Below are 16,129 nucleotides of genomic sequence, written 5' to 3' on the forward strand. Positions count from 1 at the left end.
CACCATCAATAATATATGTTAGGCCTCACTTTTTATATCTTCAACTCCCAAAGACAATAATTGACAATGTTTCCTTATAACGTGAGAGTGGCCTGTTCTATCTACTTTAAAAGCTTATCAAAATTACTGAGTGCCACCAGAAGAAAATTATAGATGGGTCATTTTTTACTTGATCATTCTTGGGGTTTCCAATGACTAAAATTACTTTGCTTTTCAGATAAACTGGTACTACTAGATTCTTTGAAAAGAAACAATATTTTTCACCTAAATAAGTTGAATTAAGTTCTTTAATTAACTACAATTCCAAAAATGACAATTCAAAGAATGGGTATTTCAGAAATATATATAAAATGGTTCACTGTAAATCCATAGCTTGCTTAATGGCTTCAGTGGGATTAGCAAGGATAGGGGAAAAGGCCTTTACCATGTCTCCTCAGGGCCAGTCAGGGAGACAGGTGGGCTTCCTACTACTTCTTGGGGCCCGAATGAGAAGGGAGACAGGCCTTCCCATGACTCCTCAAAAATCAGACAAGGAAGGGCCGATTTTAAATCCTACGCACGCGGGGTACATTTGTGCGCGCTACCCGGCACGCACAAATGTAGACCCGATTTTATAACATGCGCAGTGCGTGCAGGGACCAGCCATGCGTGTAACCCCTGATTTTTTACGTGCGCACGTTTTAAAATCAGTTTACAAGTTTTGTGCAGTTAGAATTAATCAGATATTTAACCGCACACGTAAACAGAGATGATGTGAAGATGGAGGAGTAGGAGAAAGAAGTGGAGGGGATGGGAGAGTAGAAAAGGAATAGTTGTGTAGGTGAGAGGTAAATGAAGTAGAAAGGAAGGTGAGGGAACTGATAGATATGAGAAAAGCTAAAGAGGAGTGTAAAGAGAAGAGATAGTAATGGTGTGAACAGATGGAAGCTGAGCAGAGAAAGACAGGATGAGGGAGAAAGGAGGAAAAAGGCCAAGCTTGGATCCTTGGTGATGGCAGCAGGAAGTGGTGGCAAAACAGTAGAAAGAGTACATTGTTGAGGTGGAGATGCATATCTCCTCCTCTTAAAATATTAGAGGGAACATGACGGGGGCAGGGGTTGCAATGTGGAGAAGACCTGCCGCCGTTCACAGCTGAAATTGTGTGTCCAATAACACACCCACAAAACATTTACAGACAACACTGCCACCAGCCCTGCTCCTCCAGCTGCCTTAAGGGCTGAATTTTAAAAGCGTTGTTTGTGTTAAAAGGCCCATATACGCAAGTATGTGAATTGCATGCGAGCGATGCATATTTTAAAATCCGCTAATTATGTGCATGTGTGTGTGTGTGTGAGCTAAAAAAAAAGGGGGTGGAAAAGGGGAGGGGCATGGACAAGCCGGGGTGAGTCACAGCCAACAGTTACACGGGTAAATCATATTTTAAAACTGGAAACAGCAGTGTGCAGCAGCTTTTTAGCTATGTATATTTACTGCTGCTCCTGATGAGGTGTAAGTCTGCAGAAATCCCTTTTTAGGCCTAACATGACAAGTGAGGGGTCCGGATCAACTGAGAGGAATGCAAGATGAAGAACCAGAGAAGTCTGGATGACCTCAAGGTCGACTGGGAAAACCAATGGACTACTTGGTAAAATTGGGAATGCCCTTCACGTGAGCATGTTTTTAAATGCACTCACCTGCACGTGTTGAAGCCAATAATGTCCTAAGGAAGATAAGCGAAGGACACTTGTTCAAGTAACAGCTTAAAATTAGGAGCTCACTTGCACACGCTAGACATATTTTAGATCATACGTGCACAACTGCATGCATGATTTAAAATTCCAGTGTATGTCCACTCACGTGCACATACACTCATATTTGGGTACCCGCGTGCTTGTTTTAAAGTTAACAACTTAATTTTTTACTGCCATGAAAGCTATGGGCCGGATTTTAAAAGGGTTACGTGCATAAGGTATGCGCGTAACCCTTTTAAAATGCCCTGCGCGTGCGAGCCTATTTTACAAAGGCTCGGCGGCGAGTGCGCAAGCCCCGGGACGCACGTAAGTCCCGGGGCTTGCAAAAAGGGGCGGTCGGGGGCGTGGCCGATTTTATAAGATACGTGCGTATCTTATAAAATCCATCGTACTTTTGTTTGCGCCTGGTGCGTGAACAAAAATACGCGTGCGCGCAGATTTATAAAATGTACCCCTATATGTTTATGTTCCTGTGCATGTGTAGCTGAAAAATTACACAGATAGATGCATTTTACATTATTCGCTTTTTATCTATTTTATTCTAAATCGCTTTCATATGTTAAGTGAAATAGCGTAAAATTAAGATTAGTTTATTTCCAAAGTACAGAACAACTAAAATCACCTTTTTATCAGCCTGGCAATTTTCATCCTACACTTTATACCTCAAACTCAGTCAAAACAGGGCTGACATTTGGTGCCATAAGCCTTCATTCACAACTACCCAGGGTTTTCTATCCTATCCTATATTTCCACTCCATCCAACTCGGCCCAGCCATCACAGCAAATTCTTGGCCACGCGCCATAAACCCCTGCTCTTTCCAGATCCCAGCTAACATTGACCCTGCCTAACCACCATTGAATTATTAATTTTTTCAAGATTCCCTTTCATTTAAAATATTGAAAATGACAAGAATGGACTTGTTTTGTTTCCAGTTTAAGGGAGTGAACATCCAAAACAAAATGTCAAGAGGTAAAAACCAGTACTAAACAAACCAGCACAAAATACAATTATTGATCACAGCCTCAACACCACAATCCATCCAGAATGTACAGGAAAGAGAAAGAAAAACCCAAGACCTTACTTTTCTGTAGACAATCATGTTTGGTGTACTTTCTTCTGGATCAGCTGTTCCCACAGGACTTGGCTCACTGGATCCTTGTGCCATGTCTGAGGTCTTAACTCAAAACTGCAAGACAAGAATAGCACCGAGTTACACAGAACTATGATAAGGACACATTCCATCTCCAAAGGCAGATATACCAGCATGGAGCAGAGAAAATGCTTTGTGTTTTTGTTCTATAGGAAAAATAGGAGAAAGGCAAGGAACATGTGCAAAGTAAATAAATTGTGTTAATCTAATTGAAAACAATATGGGGGCCGATGCAATAGTGTGCTCAGCCGAGCGCACTGTTTAAACCCATGGTTGGATGCGGGTTTTGGACGCGTGCCCACAATCCCTTATTCTATAAGGGGATTTGCGCATCCAAAACACGCGTCCAACCCCCTCCCCCCCACCCCACGAAACTAAAAGAACTCATCACGTGCAAATGCATGTTGAGGAGGCTATTAATTATTCTCCCCAGATCCAAAAAAAAAAAAAAAAAAAGTGCACAGGTGTTAAATTCTGAGCAGCCCAAAAAAAGTGTACAGAAAGCAGAAAATAATGCTTTTCTGTACTTTCTCCGACTTAATATCGTGGCAATATTAAGTTGGAGGAGCAAAAAGGACCAAAAGGTTTAAAAAAAAAAAAAAAGTTTTAAAAGGGAAGTTCAATTAATGAGCGTCCATTTTCCTGTGCACAGGTTAGGAAAATGTACATTTGTAAAACTGAGCATCCGTTTTCCTAACCTGCTGACAGCCACCTCTCCTGGGCTGCCGAGGCGGCGCTAGGAGCGCACATTTGTCCCTGGCGCTTCCTTGGCAGCGCGACCCCTCATTTAAATATTCGCTCGCTTGCCCAGGAGAGGTGATTGGACGCACATTAGGAAAGCGGGCCCTCAACACTGAGTGCCCGTTTTCTGCGCAGATTTATTGCATCGGCCCCTATGTGTGCTGTTAATACTGATTGATTCAAAACATCCAAAACACAACCAGTTTGATGACATTTTACTACAATATCTTTTATGTGTTCAGCTTTAGGTGTAGAGACTAGGGATGTGAATCGGGCTTCTGACGACTGAAAATATCAGACGATATTTTCAAAATAGTCAGAAATCGGGGGCTCCCCCAGAACAATAGGAAAACCCCACGATATTGATCGTGGGGGTTCTCTTATCGTTTTGGGGGAGGGCGGGAAAAACGGCACACAAAAATAACCCCTAAACCCACCCCGACCCTTTAAAACTAATACCTTAGCTTCCCCCACCCTCCCGACCCCCCCAAAAAACGTTTTACAGGTACCTGGTGGTCCAGTGGGGGTCCCTGGAGTGATCTCCTGCTCCTGGGCCGTCGGCTGCCACTAATCAAAATGGCGCCGATGGCCCTTTGCCCTTACCATGTGATAGGGTATCCGTGCCATTGGCCGGACCCTGTCACATGGTAGGAGCACTGGATGGCCGGCGCCATCTTGTGCTCCTACCATGTGACAGGGGCTGACCAATGGCACCGGTAACCCCTGTGAAATAGTAAGGGCAAAGGCTATCGGCACCATTTTGAATACTGGCAGCCGACGGTCCGAGTGCAGGAGGTCGCTCCCGGACCTGCGCTGGACTTTTAGCAAGTCTTGTGGGGGTCAGGAGGGTCCCCAAAGGCTTTCCAAAAGCTGCTGGTGGTCCAGCGGAGGTCCGGGAGCGATCTCCTGCACTCGGGCCATCAGCTGCCAGTAATCAAAATGGTGCCGATAGCCTTTGCCCTTACTATGTCACAGGGGCTACCGGTGCCATTGGTCAGCCCCTGTCACATGGTAGGAGCACAAGATGGTGCGGGCCATCCAGTGCTCCTACCATGTGATAGGGTCCAGCCAATGGCACAGATACCCTGTCACATGGTAAGGGCAAAGGGCCATCGGCGCCATTTTGATTAGTGGCAGCCGACGGCCCAGGAGCGGGAGATCGCTCCAGGGACCCCCACTGGACCACCAGGGTACCTGTAAAAAGTTTTTTTGTGTGTGGGGGGGGGGGGGGTCGGGAGGGTGGGGGAAGCTAAGGTATTAGTTTTAAAGGGTCGGGTGGGTTTTTTGTTTATCGGCTCAGGCGCAGCCGATAAACAAACCGCGACCGGCCCCGATGAAAAAAACCCCACATGTGAATCGGAACCGGAATCCGAACCAATTCCGGTTCTGATTCACATCTCTAGTAGAGACCTCTAAGGTCTCCACTAGATGTCCCTAGCTCAGGCTTTGGGTGGAGAGAAAGGAGGGATGCATACCATCCCAATCAGCACCTGCAGAAGTGTACATAGTAGTGTGTAACATTTTGGTTTAGTTCTTGGAGAAGCAGAAGAGCCCTTGGTGTGAATCCCAATTTAAAGCCCTCAACCAGATACCTCGGAGGGCGAGAACTCATCCTTGACCCAGTACCCAACCTGGGTTTATCTGGGCCAAGGATGAGTCTGGGTTTGTCACAGGTGCTGTGAGCAGTTTTGAGAAATTTATTTTTGAAGTGTTTTCTGGATTCCTATTCCTGCATTTCATAGCATTTTCCCCCTGCTTAGAAGAGGTCCAGAAAATGAGGATCTGTGGCACCCATCCTATAGCCCATGGAGGGGCAGCAGTTTCTTGCCATAGAAGAAGATTTTTTTCTTGTGTTGGGAGAAAGTTTTTGCTACCATTCCTGCCTGAGAGAGAGGGAATAAGGATTTCATCTCTTTCTGCCATTCGGGATTTTCTCACTGAAATATCCATTTAATACCAGAGGAGAACTGGAGACTCCGGTCCCCTACTAAGAATCTGACTTCCACTACCTGGAAGAAGGTGGTTTTCCTAGTGCCTGCTACCCTGAGGGACACTCGCTCAGAGAAGCAAGACTGAGACCAAGTTCGCACCTAGATTTTTGTTGGAGATTAACTGATGAGAGCAAGATGATTAGCTTTGGAGATTTATGTTGCAGCAAAATTTGATTTGGAAACCCCATTCAAGTATCCAGTGAATGTTTTGGTACCAGTATAGAGACTGTACAGGGAAAGCAGCAACTGTGAGTAGACCTTTGAGAGACAATGAGTGAAAGAGACTTTTCCTCTGCTATACCTTCGGCCCTGGAGGGTCATCCTCCCCACTCGAAGTCATACCCTGGTGTGAAAGGACTGGTGACTGTGAACTGGGACTTAGCCCTGGGACTGAGTGTAACCCCTGCAACCAATTCGGCTATAACATCTGAAGCAGGCTGCTACATAGGCAACTATATTTTTGTTCTGGACAATTTACTGTTGCCACCATCTTAACACAGGAACAGCTCAACTATTTGGGGAAACTATTTTGTTTTTAATTTTATAGTTCATAAATTTCAATGTTTCATGTTATGAAAGAAGAAGAAAAATATACATCTGAATCATTTGGTAAAGTCATTATAGAAAAAAAAAACAGAACAAAAGCAATGTTATCAACAATATTTCAGCACTGTCTATTCAGACAGATCTCTATTCTGCAAAATTCAGAGATTTGCATAAAATGATTTGAAAGAGTAAATCTACAAAAGACAGAGCCAAAACTCTCTTTGGTATTATTAGAAATGCAGCACAAGGGGCTGGCCCAGTTTCCTGCTGCCATGCAAGATATTTGAGTTTAATTTCAAGATCTGGTTTCTGAACATGGGGGTGGCAGGTGCTAGGGATGCTGCAAAGATATTTGCTGTCCCCGAAGAGAGAAGGAATTCTAGCCATTGCACAATAGTGATCCTTAAAGGTGGGATTCAGGGTGCAAGGGTTCCAAAGGGGGCTATGGTCTCTGTCTCCTACATTAATGTGACAGAAGCAGTGCTGGGGTGCCAGGAGCAGGTAAATTCATACCCCACTACTGGCAGGGATTTAAATGATATGGGGCGGGGGATGGGAAGGTCTGGGCAGGAGGGGAAATGCACTGTGAGACAGAACTGCAGGGGAGGTGGGAGGGTCCAGTGGTAGTACAATGTAATATTAATAATAGAACAGAAGGGAATGAGGAGGACCAATTTGCAAGCCTGGAACATTTTATGAAATTTAGGAGGGGAATAGGTAGAGGATCTGCATGGCCTGACAGGGGGACAGGGAGAGGTAGAGAATTAGACCACAGACCCTATTATTTCTGTTTGGGTTTTTTTTTTTACAGCACTACTTAAATAGTTTTCTTACAGAGCATGTGCAGAGGTTGAGTCTTGAGCCCCTCAGTCTGATTTTGTCCGAGCTCATGTATAGATGTATGACCCTCTCTCTCTCTCTAATATTGTTCCTTATTCCTTATATGCCTCGTGCAGCTTGTTTATTCTATTTACTCTTTCCTTGGCAGCCCCTCAACATCACTTTTAAATGCTACAAAAAAAAAACAAACCCCATATATATATATTCACAGCCATTTAAACAGATTACTCAAAGATATCTGTCTAAATGGCAGATGTCTAAATGGCAGATGTCTAAATGTCTAAATATTGAGCCAAACATATCTAGCTAGATTGTAGCCAGATAAATCATTATCCGGCTAAAAACTAACTAGAAAAAACAGAGGCTTTCTGGGGATATTTCAGAGAGGAGTTAAGTTATCCCACTAACTTAGCTGAATTTAACTTCTGTCCAGTTAAGTAAAAAGTTATCTGGCTACCCAATACCAGATCTAAAGTTATCTAGCTAACTTACCTGATTTTCTAAGGCTTTTCTCTCAATCTATATCTATGGGAAAAATGCTTAGTAAATGAGGACCTTAGCCAGATAGAACAGAAATTCTAAGTTAGCTGGATAACTTAACTCCTCCCTGAAACGCTCCCGGAATGCCTCTTTTCTCCAGCTAAAAACTAGTTGTATAAGTAACTCAATATTTAGAAAATTGCCATTTGGACAGATAAAGCAAGTTTGCTTACCATAAATAGCGTTTTCTCAGTTGCGGCTCATCAGCTCAGAGTTCTGCCTTCTCCTGTTGCTCATCTTAGAGTAGTACCCTTAAAGTATGTTTGCAAAGCTACAATTTGATCATCAGTTCACACCTTTATGTCCTATTGCTGCCTGAACAACCTATCAATGACAGACAGTAACCTTTGGACAAGCAGATTTGCGTAACCTTTTCTCACAGTAATCTACTCTCCATAATGAAGTCCGGGTTGCTTATTCAATATAAGCTCCGCTGCAATCCTCAGCTTGGGGCTCCCCACAGATCATGGCTAATCCAGACTGCTTATTGATAGTAAAAGGAAATTTACTTAGCATAAATGGTGTTTTCCATAAATAGGATGAATAAGTCATGAGCATCCTGCCCTCCTTTTAAAGAGTTGACTACCTAGCTGTGTTTAGCTATGATATAAACTGAGAAGGCTCTCGAGGCAACGCTCATGTGGAAACTCCCACACATACTCAGTAAAGGTGCGAACTGATAATCAAATTGTAGCTTTGCCAAACATACTCTAAGGGCTCTACCCTAAGATGAGCAAGAGGAGAAGGCAGAACTCTGAGCTGATGAGCCATGACTGAGATTGCAATCCTAAGAAAGTGTATCAGTGTTGAACATATTCCACTGTCCAGGTGGACAATGTACCTTAGGCAACTTTGACACCAAGTCTGTTTCTGTCATATGCAACAAATAGATGTGAAGCAGGGTGATACAGTTGAGTTCTTTTCTTTTATTAGATGAGGACTCTTTTACTATCTAAGGTATGAAGGGCTCTTTCTGCTTCATGGACACATGGTCTCGGAAATGGATTGAATGATATGGAAAACTGAAACAACCTTTGGTAGAAAATTCAGATGAGTGGGAAGAACTACCCGATCATGGAAAAATCATATGTTTGGCATATTGCAGACATGAACTTAGAGTTCGCTGACTCTTATAGCTGAGGTAACTGCAGTGAGGAAAGTAGAGTTGCTTACCTATAACAGATGTTCTCACAGGACAGCAGGATGTTAGTCCTCACATATGGGCGACATCATCAGGATGGAACCCAATTACGGAACACTTTTGTCAAAGTTTACAGAACTTTAACTGGCACCTACTGGGCATGCCCAGCATAGCACCAATCCTGCAGCCAGCAGGGGTCCCCCTTCAGTCTCGTCTTATAGTAAAAAGTACATGCGAAAAATAAAATAATAAAACGTAAGCGAACCCAACTCCGCGGGGTGGCGGGTGGGTTTCGTGAGGACTAACATCCTGCTGTCCTGTGAGAACACCTGTGACAGGTAAGCAACTCTGCTTTCTCATAGGACAAGCAGTATGGTAGTCCTCACATATGGGTGAGTACCGAGCTGAGGATGCCCGAGCAAAGCTCCAAATGTACCCAGAGACGTGCAACAGGCACAAGAACTGGGGTGGAATTTAGTAGAGGGCATCCTGAACCCTACTGGGTTGGTGGAAGAATGTTGGTACCTCAGTTCGCAAATAAGTTGCATAGCACAGACTGGCCGAAGATGGAATCTCGACTGCCAGCCTTGTCTAAACAATAATGGGCTGAGAAGGTGTGGAGAGAGCTCCAGTTAGCAGCCTTACAGATGTTAGCAAGCGGCACCGAGTGTAGGTGCACTACTGATGTTGCCATGGCCCTGACAGAGTGTGCTTTAACACGGTCTTGGAGCAGATTGCCTGCCTGTTAGTAACAAAAGGAAATACAGTCCGCTAACCAGGAGGAGAGAGTCTGCTTACCCACAAGTTTGCCCAATTTGATGGGATCAAAGGACTCTAACAATTGAGTGCATTTCCTGTGGGCAGCTGTACGGTCTAGATAAAATGCTAGAGCATGTTTACAGTCAAGGGTATGCAGAGCCCGTTCTCCTAGGTTTGAGTGGGGCCTGGGAAAGAAGGTGGGTAGTATAATGGATTGATTGATATGAAACTCCTTTACTACCTTAGGCAAAAACTTAGGGTGAGTGCGGAGTACTACCCTATCATGCCGAAGTTTAGTTTAAGGTGGGTAGGTAACTAAGGCCTGTAACTCACTAACTCTGCGAGTGGATGTGATCGCCAAAAGAAAAATCACCTTCCAGGTGAGATGGCGGAGATCGCAGGATTGGAGAGGCTCAAACGGCGGTTTCATGAGCCATCCCAAAACCAAGTTGAGGTCCTAGGAAGGGGACAGAGGGTGCAGTGGAGGTTTAAGGTGGAACAAGCCCTTCAAAAAGCATGTTACAAGGGGTTGCACTGAAATAGGTACATCCCCAACACCTTTATGGAAGGCAGCTACCGCACTGACATGTACCCTGATGGAAGAAGTTTGGAGACCTGACTCTGACAAATGCCAGAGATAGTCCAAAAACTTCGGTGTGGAACAAGTGAAGGGATCGATGGACATGGAAGTACACCATGCTGTAAACCTGTTCCATTTGTAACGATAAGACTGCCTTCTGGAAGTTTTTTGTGAAGCTACTAGGACACGGAAAACCGGCTCTCAAAGGTTAAGAGGTTGAGGTATTAACCTTTCAACATCCAGGCAGTCAGGGAGAGGGCCTGGAGGTTGGGGTGACAAAGGCAGCCGTTGTTCTGAGTGATCAGAAGCTGGTCCTTCCCCAGAGGAATGTGCAGGGGTACTGATAGGTCGTGGAGAATTGGAAACCAGACCTGGCGTGGCCAATGAGGGGCTATGAGAATCATTAGTCCCTTGTCCCTTCACAACTTCACGAGAGTCTTCGAAATGAGTGGAAGTGGAAGGTACGCATAAAGGAGACCGCTGGCCCACGAGAGGGAGAAAGCGTCTCTTGGTTGAAGGTGTTGGTTGCGACTGAGAGAGCAGAAGTTCCCTACTTTGCGGTTGTGAATTGACGCAAAGAGGTTTATGTGAGGGTAACCCCAACGTTGGAATATTGAGTCCACTACAGTGGGGTTGAGAGACCACTTGTGTGGTTGAAAAGTGCGACTCAGCTTGTCTGCCAACACAATGTCCACTCCCGGCAAGTAGGTGGCCCTGAGGTACATCGAGTGGGAAAGGACTTCTGCCCATATCTGTGCAGCTTTCTGACACAGGAGTAGGAGCCTGTTCCCCCTTGCTTGTTGATGTACCACATGGCCACCTGGTTGTCTGTTTGAATCAGGATGACCTGATTGAAAGGTGATCCTGAAAAGCCCTGAGAGCATATCTGATTGCACGAAACTCCAGGAAATTTATTTGGTGTTTGGCTTCCTCTGGAGACCAAATGCCCTGAGTTTGCAGGTTTGCAACATGTGCACCCCAGCCGAGGTTGGAGGCATCTGTTGTCAAAGTTATTTGAGGTTCCGGAGCCTGAAATGGAAGGCCTTGAAGCAGATTGGATTGGTTTATCCACCAAGCCAGTGATAAGCGGAGCTGGTTGGTGATGTGGACAATGGTGGACTTTGGCTGAGAAGACTGAATTTACTGTGATTTTAGAGTCCACTGCATTACTCTCATGTCCAGGCGGGCCAAGGGAGTGACATGCACCTAGGAGGCCATATGACCCAGTAAGATCAGAAAGTGACGTGCAGTTGAGTGTTGTCGAGACTGCAGTCAATGAGCCAGAGAGGTGAGAGTGAAAGCTTGATCCTGAGGTAGGAAAACTTTCGCTTTTAGAGTGTCCAAGTCGGCCCCTATGAATGATAGGATTTGAGAGGGAACTAGCCTGGATTTTGCATAAGAACATAAGAAAATGCCATACTGGGTCAGACCAAGGGTCCATCAAGCCCAGCATCCTGTTTCCAACAGTGGCCAATCTAGGCCATAAGAACCTGGCATGTACCCAAAAACTAAGTCTATTCCATGTAACCATTGCTAATGGCAGTGGCTATTCTCTAAGTGAACTTAATAGCAGGTAATGGACTTCTCCTCCAAGAACTTATCCAATCCTTTTTTAAACACAGCTATACTAACTGCATGAACCACATTCTCTGGCAACAAATTCCAGAGTTTAATTGTGCGTTGAGTAAAAAAGAACTTTCTCCGATTAGTTTTAAATGTGCCCCATGCTAACTTCATGGAGTGTCCCCTAGTCTTTCTACTATCCGAAAGAGTAAATAACCGATTCACATCTACCCGTTCTAGACCTCTCATGATTTTAAACACCTCTATCATATCCCCCCTCAGTCGTCTCTTCTCCAAGCTGAAAAGTCCTAACCTCTTTAGTCTTTCCTCATAGGGGAGTTGTTCCATTCCCCTTATCATTTTGGTAGCCCTTCTCTGTACCTTCTCCATCACAATTATATCTTTTTTGAGATGCGGCGACCAGAATTGTACACAGTATTCAAGGTGCGGTCTCACCATGGAGCGATACAGAGGCATTATGACATTTTCCGTTTTATTCATCATTCCTTTTCTAATAATTCCCAACATTCTGTTTTATTCATCATTCCTTTTCTAATAATTCCCAACATTCTGTTTGCTTTTTTGACTGCCGCAGCACACTGAACCGACGATTTCAATGTGTTATCCACTATGACACCTAGATCTCTTTCTTGGGTTGTAGCACCTAATATGGAACCCAACATCGTGTAATTATAGCATGGGTTATTTTTCCCTATATGCATCACCTTGCACTTATCCACATTAAATTTCATCTGCCATTTGGATGCCCAATTTTCCAGTCTCACAAGGTCTTCCTGCATAGTTTATGAGAAACCATAGGGAGATCAGGGTATGGCACGTGAGACGTAGAGACGTCAGTGCAGCTTGCTGAGTAGGAGCCCTGATCAACCAATCGTCGAGATAGGGGTAGACGTGGACACTTTGACTCCTGAGAAAGGCAGCTACCACTACGAGACATTTGGTGAAGAATCGTGGGGCAGATGCTAGGCCGAATGGTAATGCCCAGTATTGGAAGTGTTTTGGGCCTACTAGGAAGAGCAGGAATCTGCGATGTGACGGAGTAATGGAAATGTGTATGTACACGTCCTGGAGGTCTAGAGAGCAGAGCCAGTCTTCCCTTTGGAGAAGGGGAAGAAGAGAACCCAAGGTCCCATCTTAAACTTTTCTCTTTGTAGGTATTTCTTTAAGGTGCGAAGGTCCAGTATTGGGCGAACACCACCTGACTTTTTAGGTATCATGAAATACCGGGAATAGAAACCCTGCCCCTGTTGGGAGAGGGGCACTGTTTCTCTTGCTTGGGACTGGAGGAGGAGGAGGGAGACCTCCTGCTCAGGAGCGGTGAGTGGTCAGATGTACCCCACATCAGCCGAGGTGGGGAATCCGGTGGAACAGAGAGAAAGTTGAGACGGTAACCTTGGGTTATTACAGCGAGTACCTACTGATCTGTGGTGACTGTGTGCCACAGTTTGGAGAAGTGGCCCAACCGGCCTCCGATGGGAATAGTCGGAAGTGGAGATTGGGTACTGCTGTCTAGGAAGGAGTCAAAAGCCAGACACTAGACCTGGCTGGGGGGCTGGCTGTGACTCCTGAACTCGAGGTTGCTTGGATTGTCCTTTTTGGTAAGGCTTAGAAACTCGATCCCTGGACGCCGGAGAATAGAATCTCCTTTGCCGGTAGAATTGTCTCTTGGAATCTCTTCTAAAAGATCATTCGGAAGAGAGATCAGAAGGCAGTAAGGAGAGCTGGCGCAGTTTCTTGGTGGTCCTTGAGCTGCACCACTGCTTCTTGAATCTTTTCTCCGAAAAGATTATCCCCAGCACAGGGCAAGTCAGCTAACCTGTCCTGTACTTCTGGTCTGAGGTCTGAAGACTTTAGGCAGGCCCATCTTCTCGCACTAATTCCTGCCGCCGAAACTCTTGAGGCAGTGTCGAAGATGTCATATGCCGAACGTACTTCATGTTTGGCAGCATCTAGACCCTTATGTGCTAGGGCATGAAGTTGGTCCTGGAATTGCAGAGGTAATGCTTCAGCAAATTCCTGAATCTTCGTAAACAGGGTCCTATTGTACTGGATCATGTATAATTGATAGGAAGCAATGCGAGAAATGAGCATTGACCTATGAAATACCCGTCTTCCAAACGCATCTAGAAATTTCTGTTCCTTTCCTGGGGGAATGGAAGAGTGGGGTTTGGAGCATCGTGCCCTCTTCTGGGCTGACTCCATAACTACTGAATGATGATCTGTTTGAGCTCTCTGGAAGCCAGGGGCTGGCTAAACTAGATAGGTGGCATCTGCCTTACAGTTGACAGGTGCCACAGAGCCAAGGTGCTCCCAATTTCTCTTTAAAAGGTCCAAGAGGATATCATGAATAGGAATAGACATGATTTCCTTAGGAGCATCGAGAAATTGGAGAAGTTGTAACATATGATGCCTAGAGTCCTCTTCGGTCTGAAGCTGGAATGGAACTGTTTCAGACATTTCTTTAACAAAGTTGATAAAGGACAAGTCCGCTGGAGGAGAACGCTTCCTTTCATCAGGAGAAGAGGGCTGTGAAGGCAAATCATCTGAATCCTGGGACGAATCATCGGTCCAGGGATTGTATGGCTCATCACCAGCTCCCATATTTATTTATTTAACATTTTTCTATACCGACCTTCATGGTTAAATACCATATCAGGACGGTTTACATCGAACAGGGGTAAAATAACTAGATAAAGGAAGAAAAAAAACAAAGTTACATTACAACGAGGACTGTGAACTTGGAAGCTTAGGAAGCTAGAAGAGAAATATAAAGTTAAGTTAAAGGGAGAGAAACAAATTCCGGACTAGAGGTAGTCCAGACTAGAGATAGTCCACATGTTAGAGTCGGTATCCATGCTGTCAAGGTATTCAGAGGAGGGGAGGATCCATTAATCATGGGTAGATAACGCCTAATGTGTATCCCAGGGTTCTGGGAAGGCTTGGCGGAACAGCCACGTTTTGAGTTTTTTCTTAAAAGTTAGCAGGCAAGGTTCCAGCCTAAGTTCTGCAGGGAGGTTGTTCCAGATGGCTGGGCCTGCTGTCGAAAATGCTCGGTCCCTGGATGCGATGAGTCGTGTGGCTTTGGTTGGAGGGGCTTGTAGCGTTCCTTTGGATATTTCTCTCATTGGCCTGTTAGAAGTATGGAGTTTTAATGGAATTTCAAGGTCGAGATAAAGGAGATTATAGATGAATTTGTGTATTAATGTTAAAGATTTGTGAAGGACTCTGTAATTGACTGGTAACCAGTGTAGATTTCGGAGGATGGGTGTAATATGATCATTCCGGTTGGTGCTTGTCAGGATTCTAGCTGCAGCATTCTGTATCATCTGGAGAGGCCTGATGGATGAGTTGGGTAATCCTGTGAAGAGCGCGCTGCAGTAGTCTATTTTGGCAAAAATCAATGATTGAAGAACTGTCCTAAAGTCGTGGAAATATAAAAGGGGTTTGAGTCTTTTTAATACCTGTAGTCTGAAGAAGCAATCTTTGGTTATAGTGTTAATCATACTCTTTAGGTTAAGACGGTTATCAAGTATAACCCCAAGGTCTCTAACTTGAGTATGAGAGAGGGCGTGGTTATGTTGGGCCTGTGACTGATAGTTATCTTGGAAGGCGGAAATGAGGAGGAGTTCGGTCTTTTTAGCATTGAGGACCAAATTTAAACTGTTGAGGAGATTAGTGATAGAATGTAGGCAGTTGTTCCAGATCGAGAGTGATTTGGTGATGGATTCCGTTATGGGGATCAGGATCTGCACATCATCCGCGTAAATGTAGTGAATAAGGTTGAGGCTTGTTAATAGTTGGCATAGGGGGAGGAGGTAGATATTAAAAAGGGTGGGGGACAGGGAGGATCCTTGAGGTACTCCAAGTGATGAATTTGTTGGTGGTGATTCTTTATTATTTATTCTGACCTTGAAACTTCTATCGCTAAGGAAAGACTTGAACCAGTTGTAGACTTGTCCTGAGATGCCTATGTCTAATAGACGATTCAGGAGGATGGCGTGGTTGACGGTATCGAACGCCGCTGATATGTCTAAAAGGATTAGAAGAAAAGAATGTCCTTTGTCTAGTCCCATAATAATATGGTCAGTTAGGGAGATGAGCAAGGTTTCTGTGCTGCATGATTTGCGGAAACCATATTGTGAAGGATATAAAATATTGTAATCTTCTAAATATTCTGATAGCTGGGTGTTAACCACCTTTTCTGTGAGTTTGGCTAAGAATGGAAGATTCGATATAGGGCGGAAATTAGCTAGTTCACTAGGGTCTAAGTTGTGTTTCTTAAGTAGGGGTTTGAGAGAGGCGTTTTTTAGGATGTTTGGGTACAGTCCTTGGGTTAAGCAGCAGTTTATGATGTTGGCCAGTGGTCCGGATATAGTGTTTGGTATGAGTAGAAGTAGCTTGGTTGGTAGGTTGTCTGTGGGATGGCTGGATGGTTTCTGCTTCTTGAGAATGGATTCGATCTCTTTAGATGAAGTTAATTCGAAGTTTTCTAATTTGGCTTCCTTAAGCATATGGGTATTGGTAAA

At 44.6% G+C, this 16,129-nt stretch overlaps 1 protein-coding gene and 1 long non-coding RNA gene across 8 annotated transcripts in view; one reads left to right on the forward strand and one right to left on the reverse strand.

Moving 5' to 3' along the window:
- LOC115090080 overlaps positions 1 to 1,683 on the forward strand; it is a 30,838-nt gene extending 29,155 nt beyond the window's left edge. Inside the window, exon 4 of the long non-coding RNA XR_003856302.1 lies at positions 1,515 to 1,683. This is a non-coding gene — a long non-coding RNA (uncharacterized LOC115090080). The remainder of the gene's footprint in view (positions 1 to 1,514) is intronic.
- RGS6 (regulator of G protein signaling 6) overlaps positions 1 to 16,129 on the reverse strand; it is an 831,317-nt gene that overhangs the window by 778,965 nt on the left and 36,223 nt on the right. For 6 of the 7 annotated variants that reach the window (XM_029598736.1, XM_029598734.1, XM_029598733.1 and 3 more), the window contains exon 2: positions 2,813 to 2,917. In XM_029598736.1, coding sequence (XP_029454596.1) covers positions 2,813 to 2,896 — 84 coding nt within the window. In that variant the 5' untranslated portion in view covers positions 2,897 to 2,917. Of the gene's footprint in view, positions 1 to 2,812; positions 3,143 to 16,129 lie in introns of those variants that run through there. The other variant, XM_029598732.1, reaches the window with a different exon arrangement.

The sequence above is a fragment of the Rhinatrema bivittatum genome, chromosome 4 (assembly GCF_901001135.1).
Source record: "Rhinatrema bivittatum chromosome 4, aRhiBiv1.1, whole genome shotgun sequence".
Lineage (NCBI taxonomy): Eukaryota > Metazoa > Chordata > Amphibia > Gymnophiona > Rhinatrematidae > Rhinatrema > Rhinatrema bivittatum.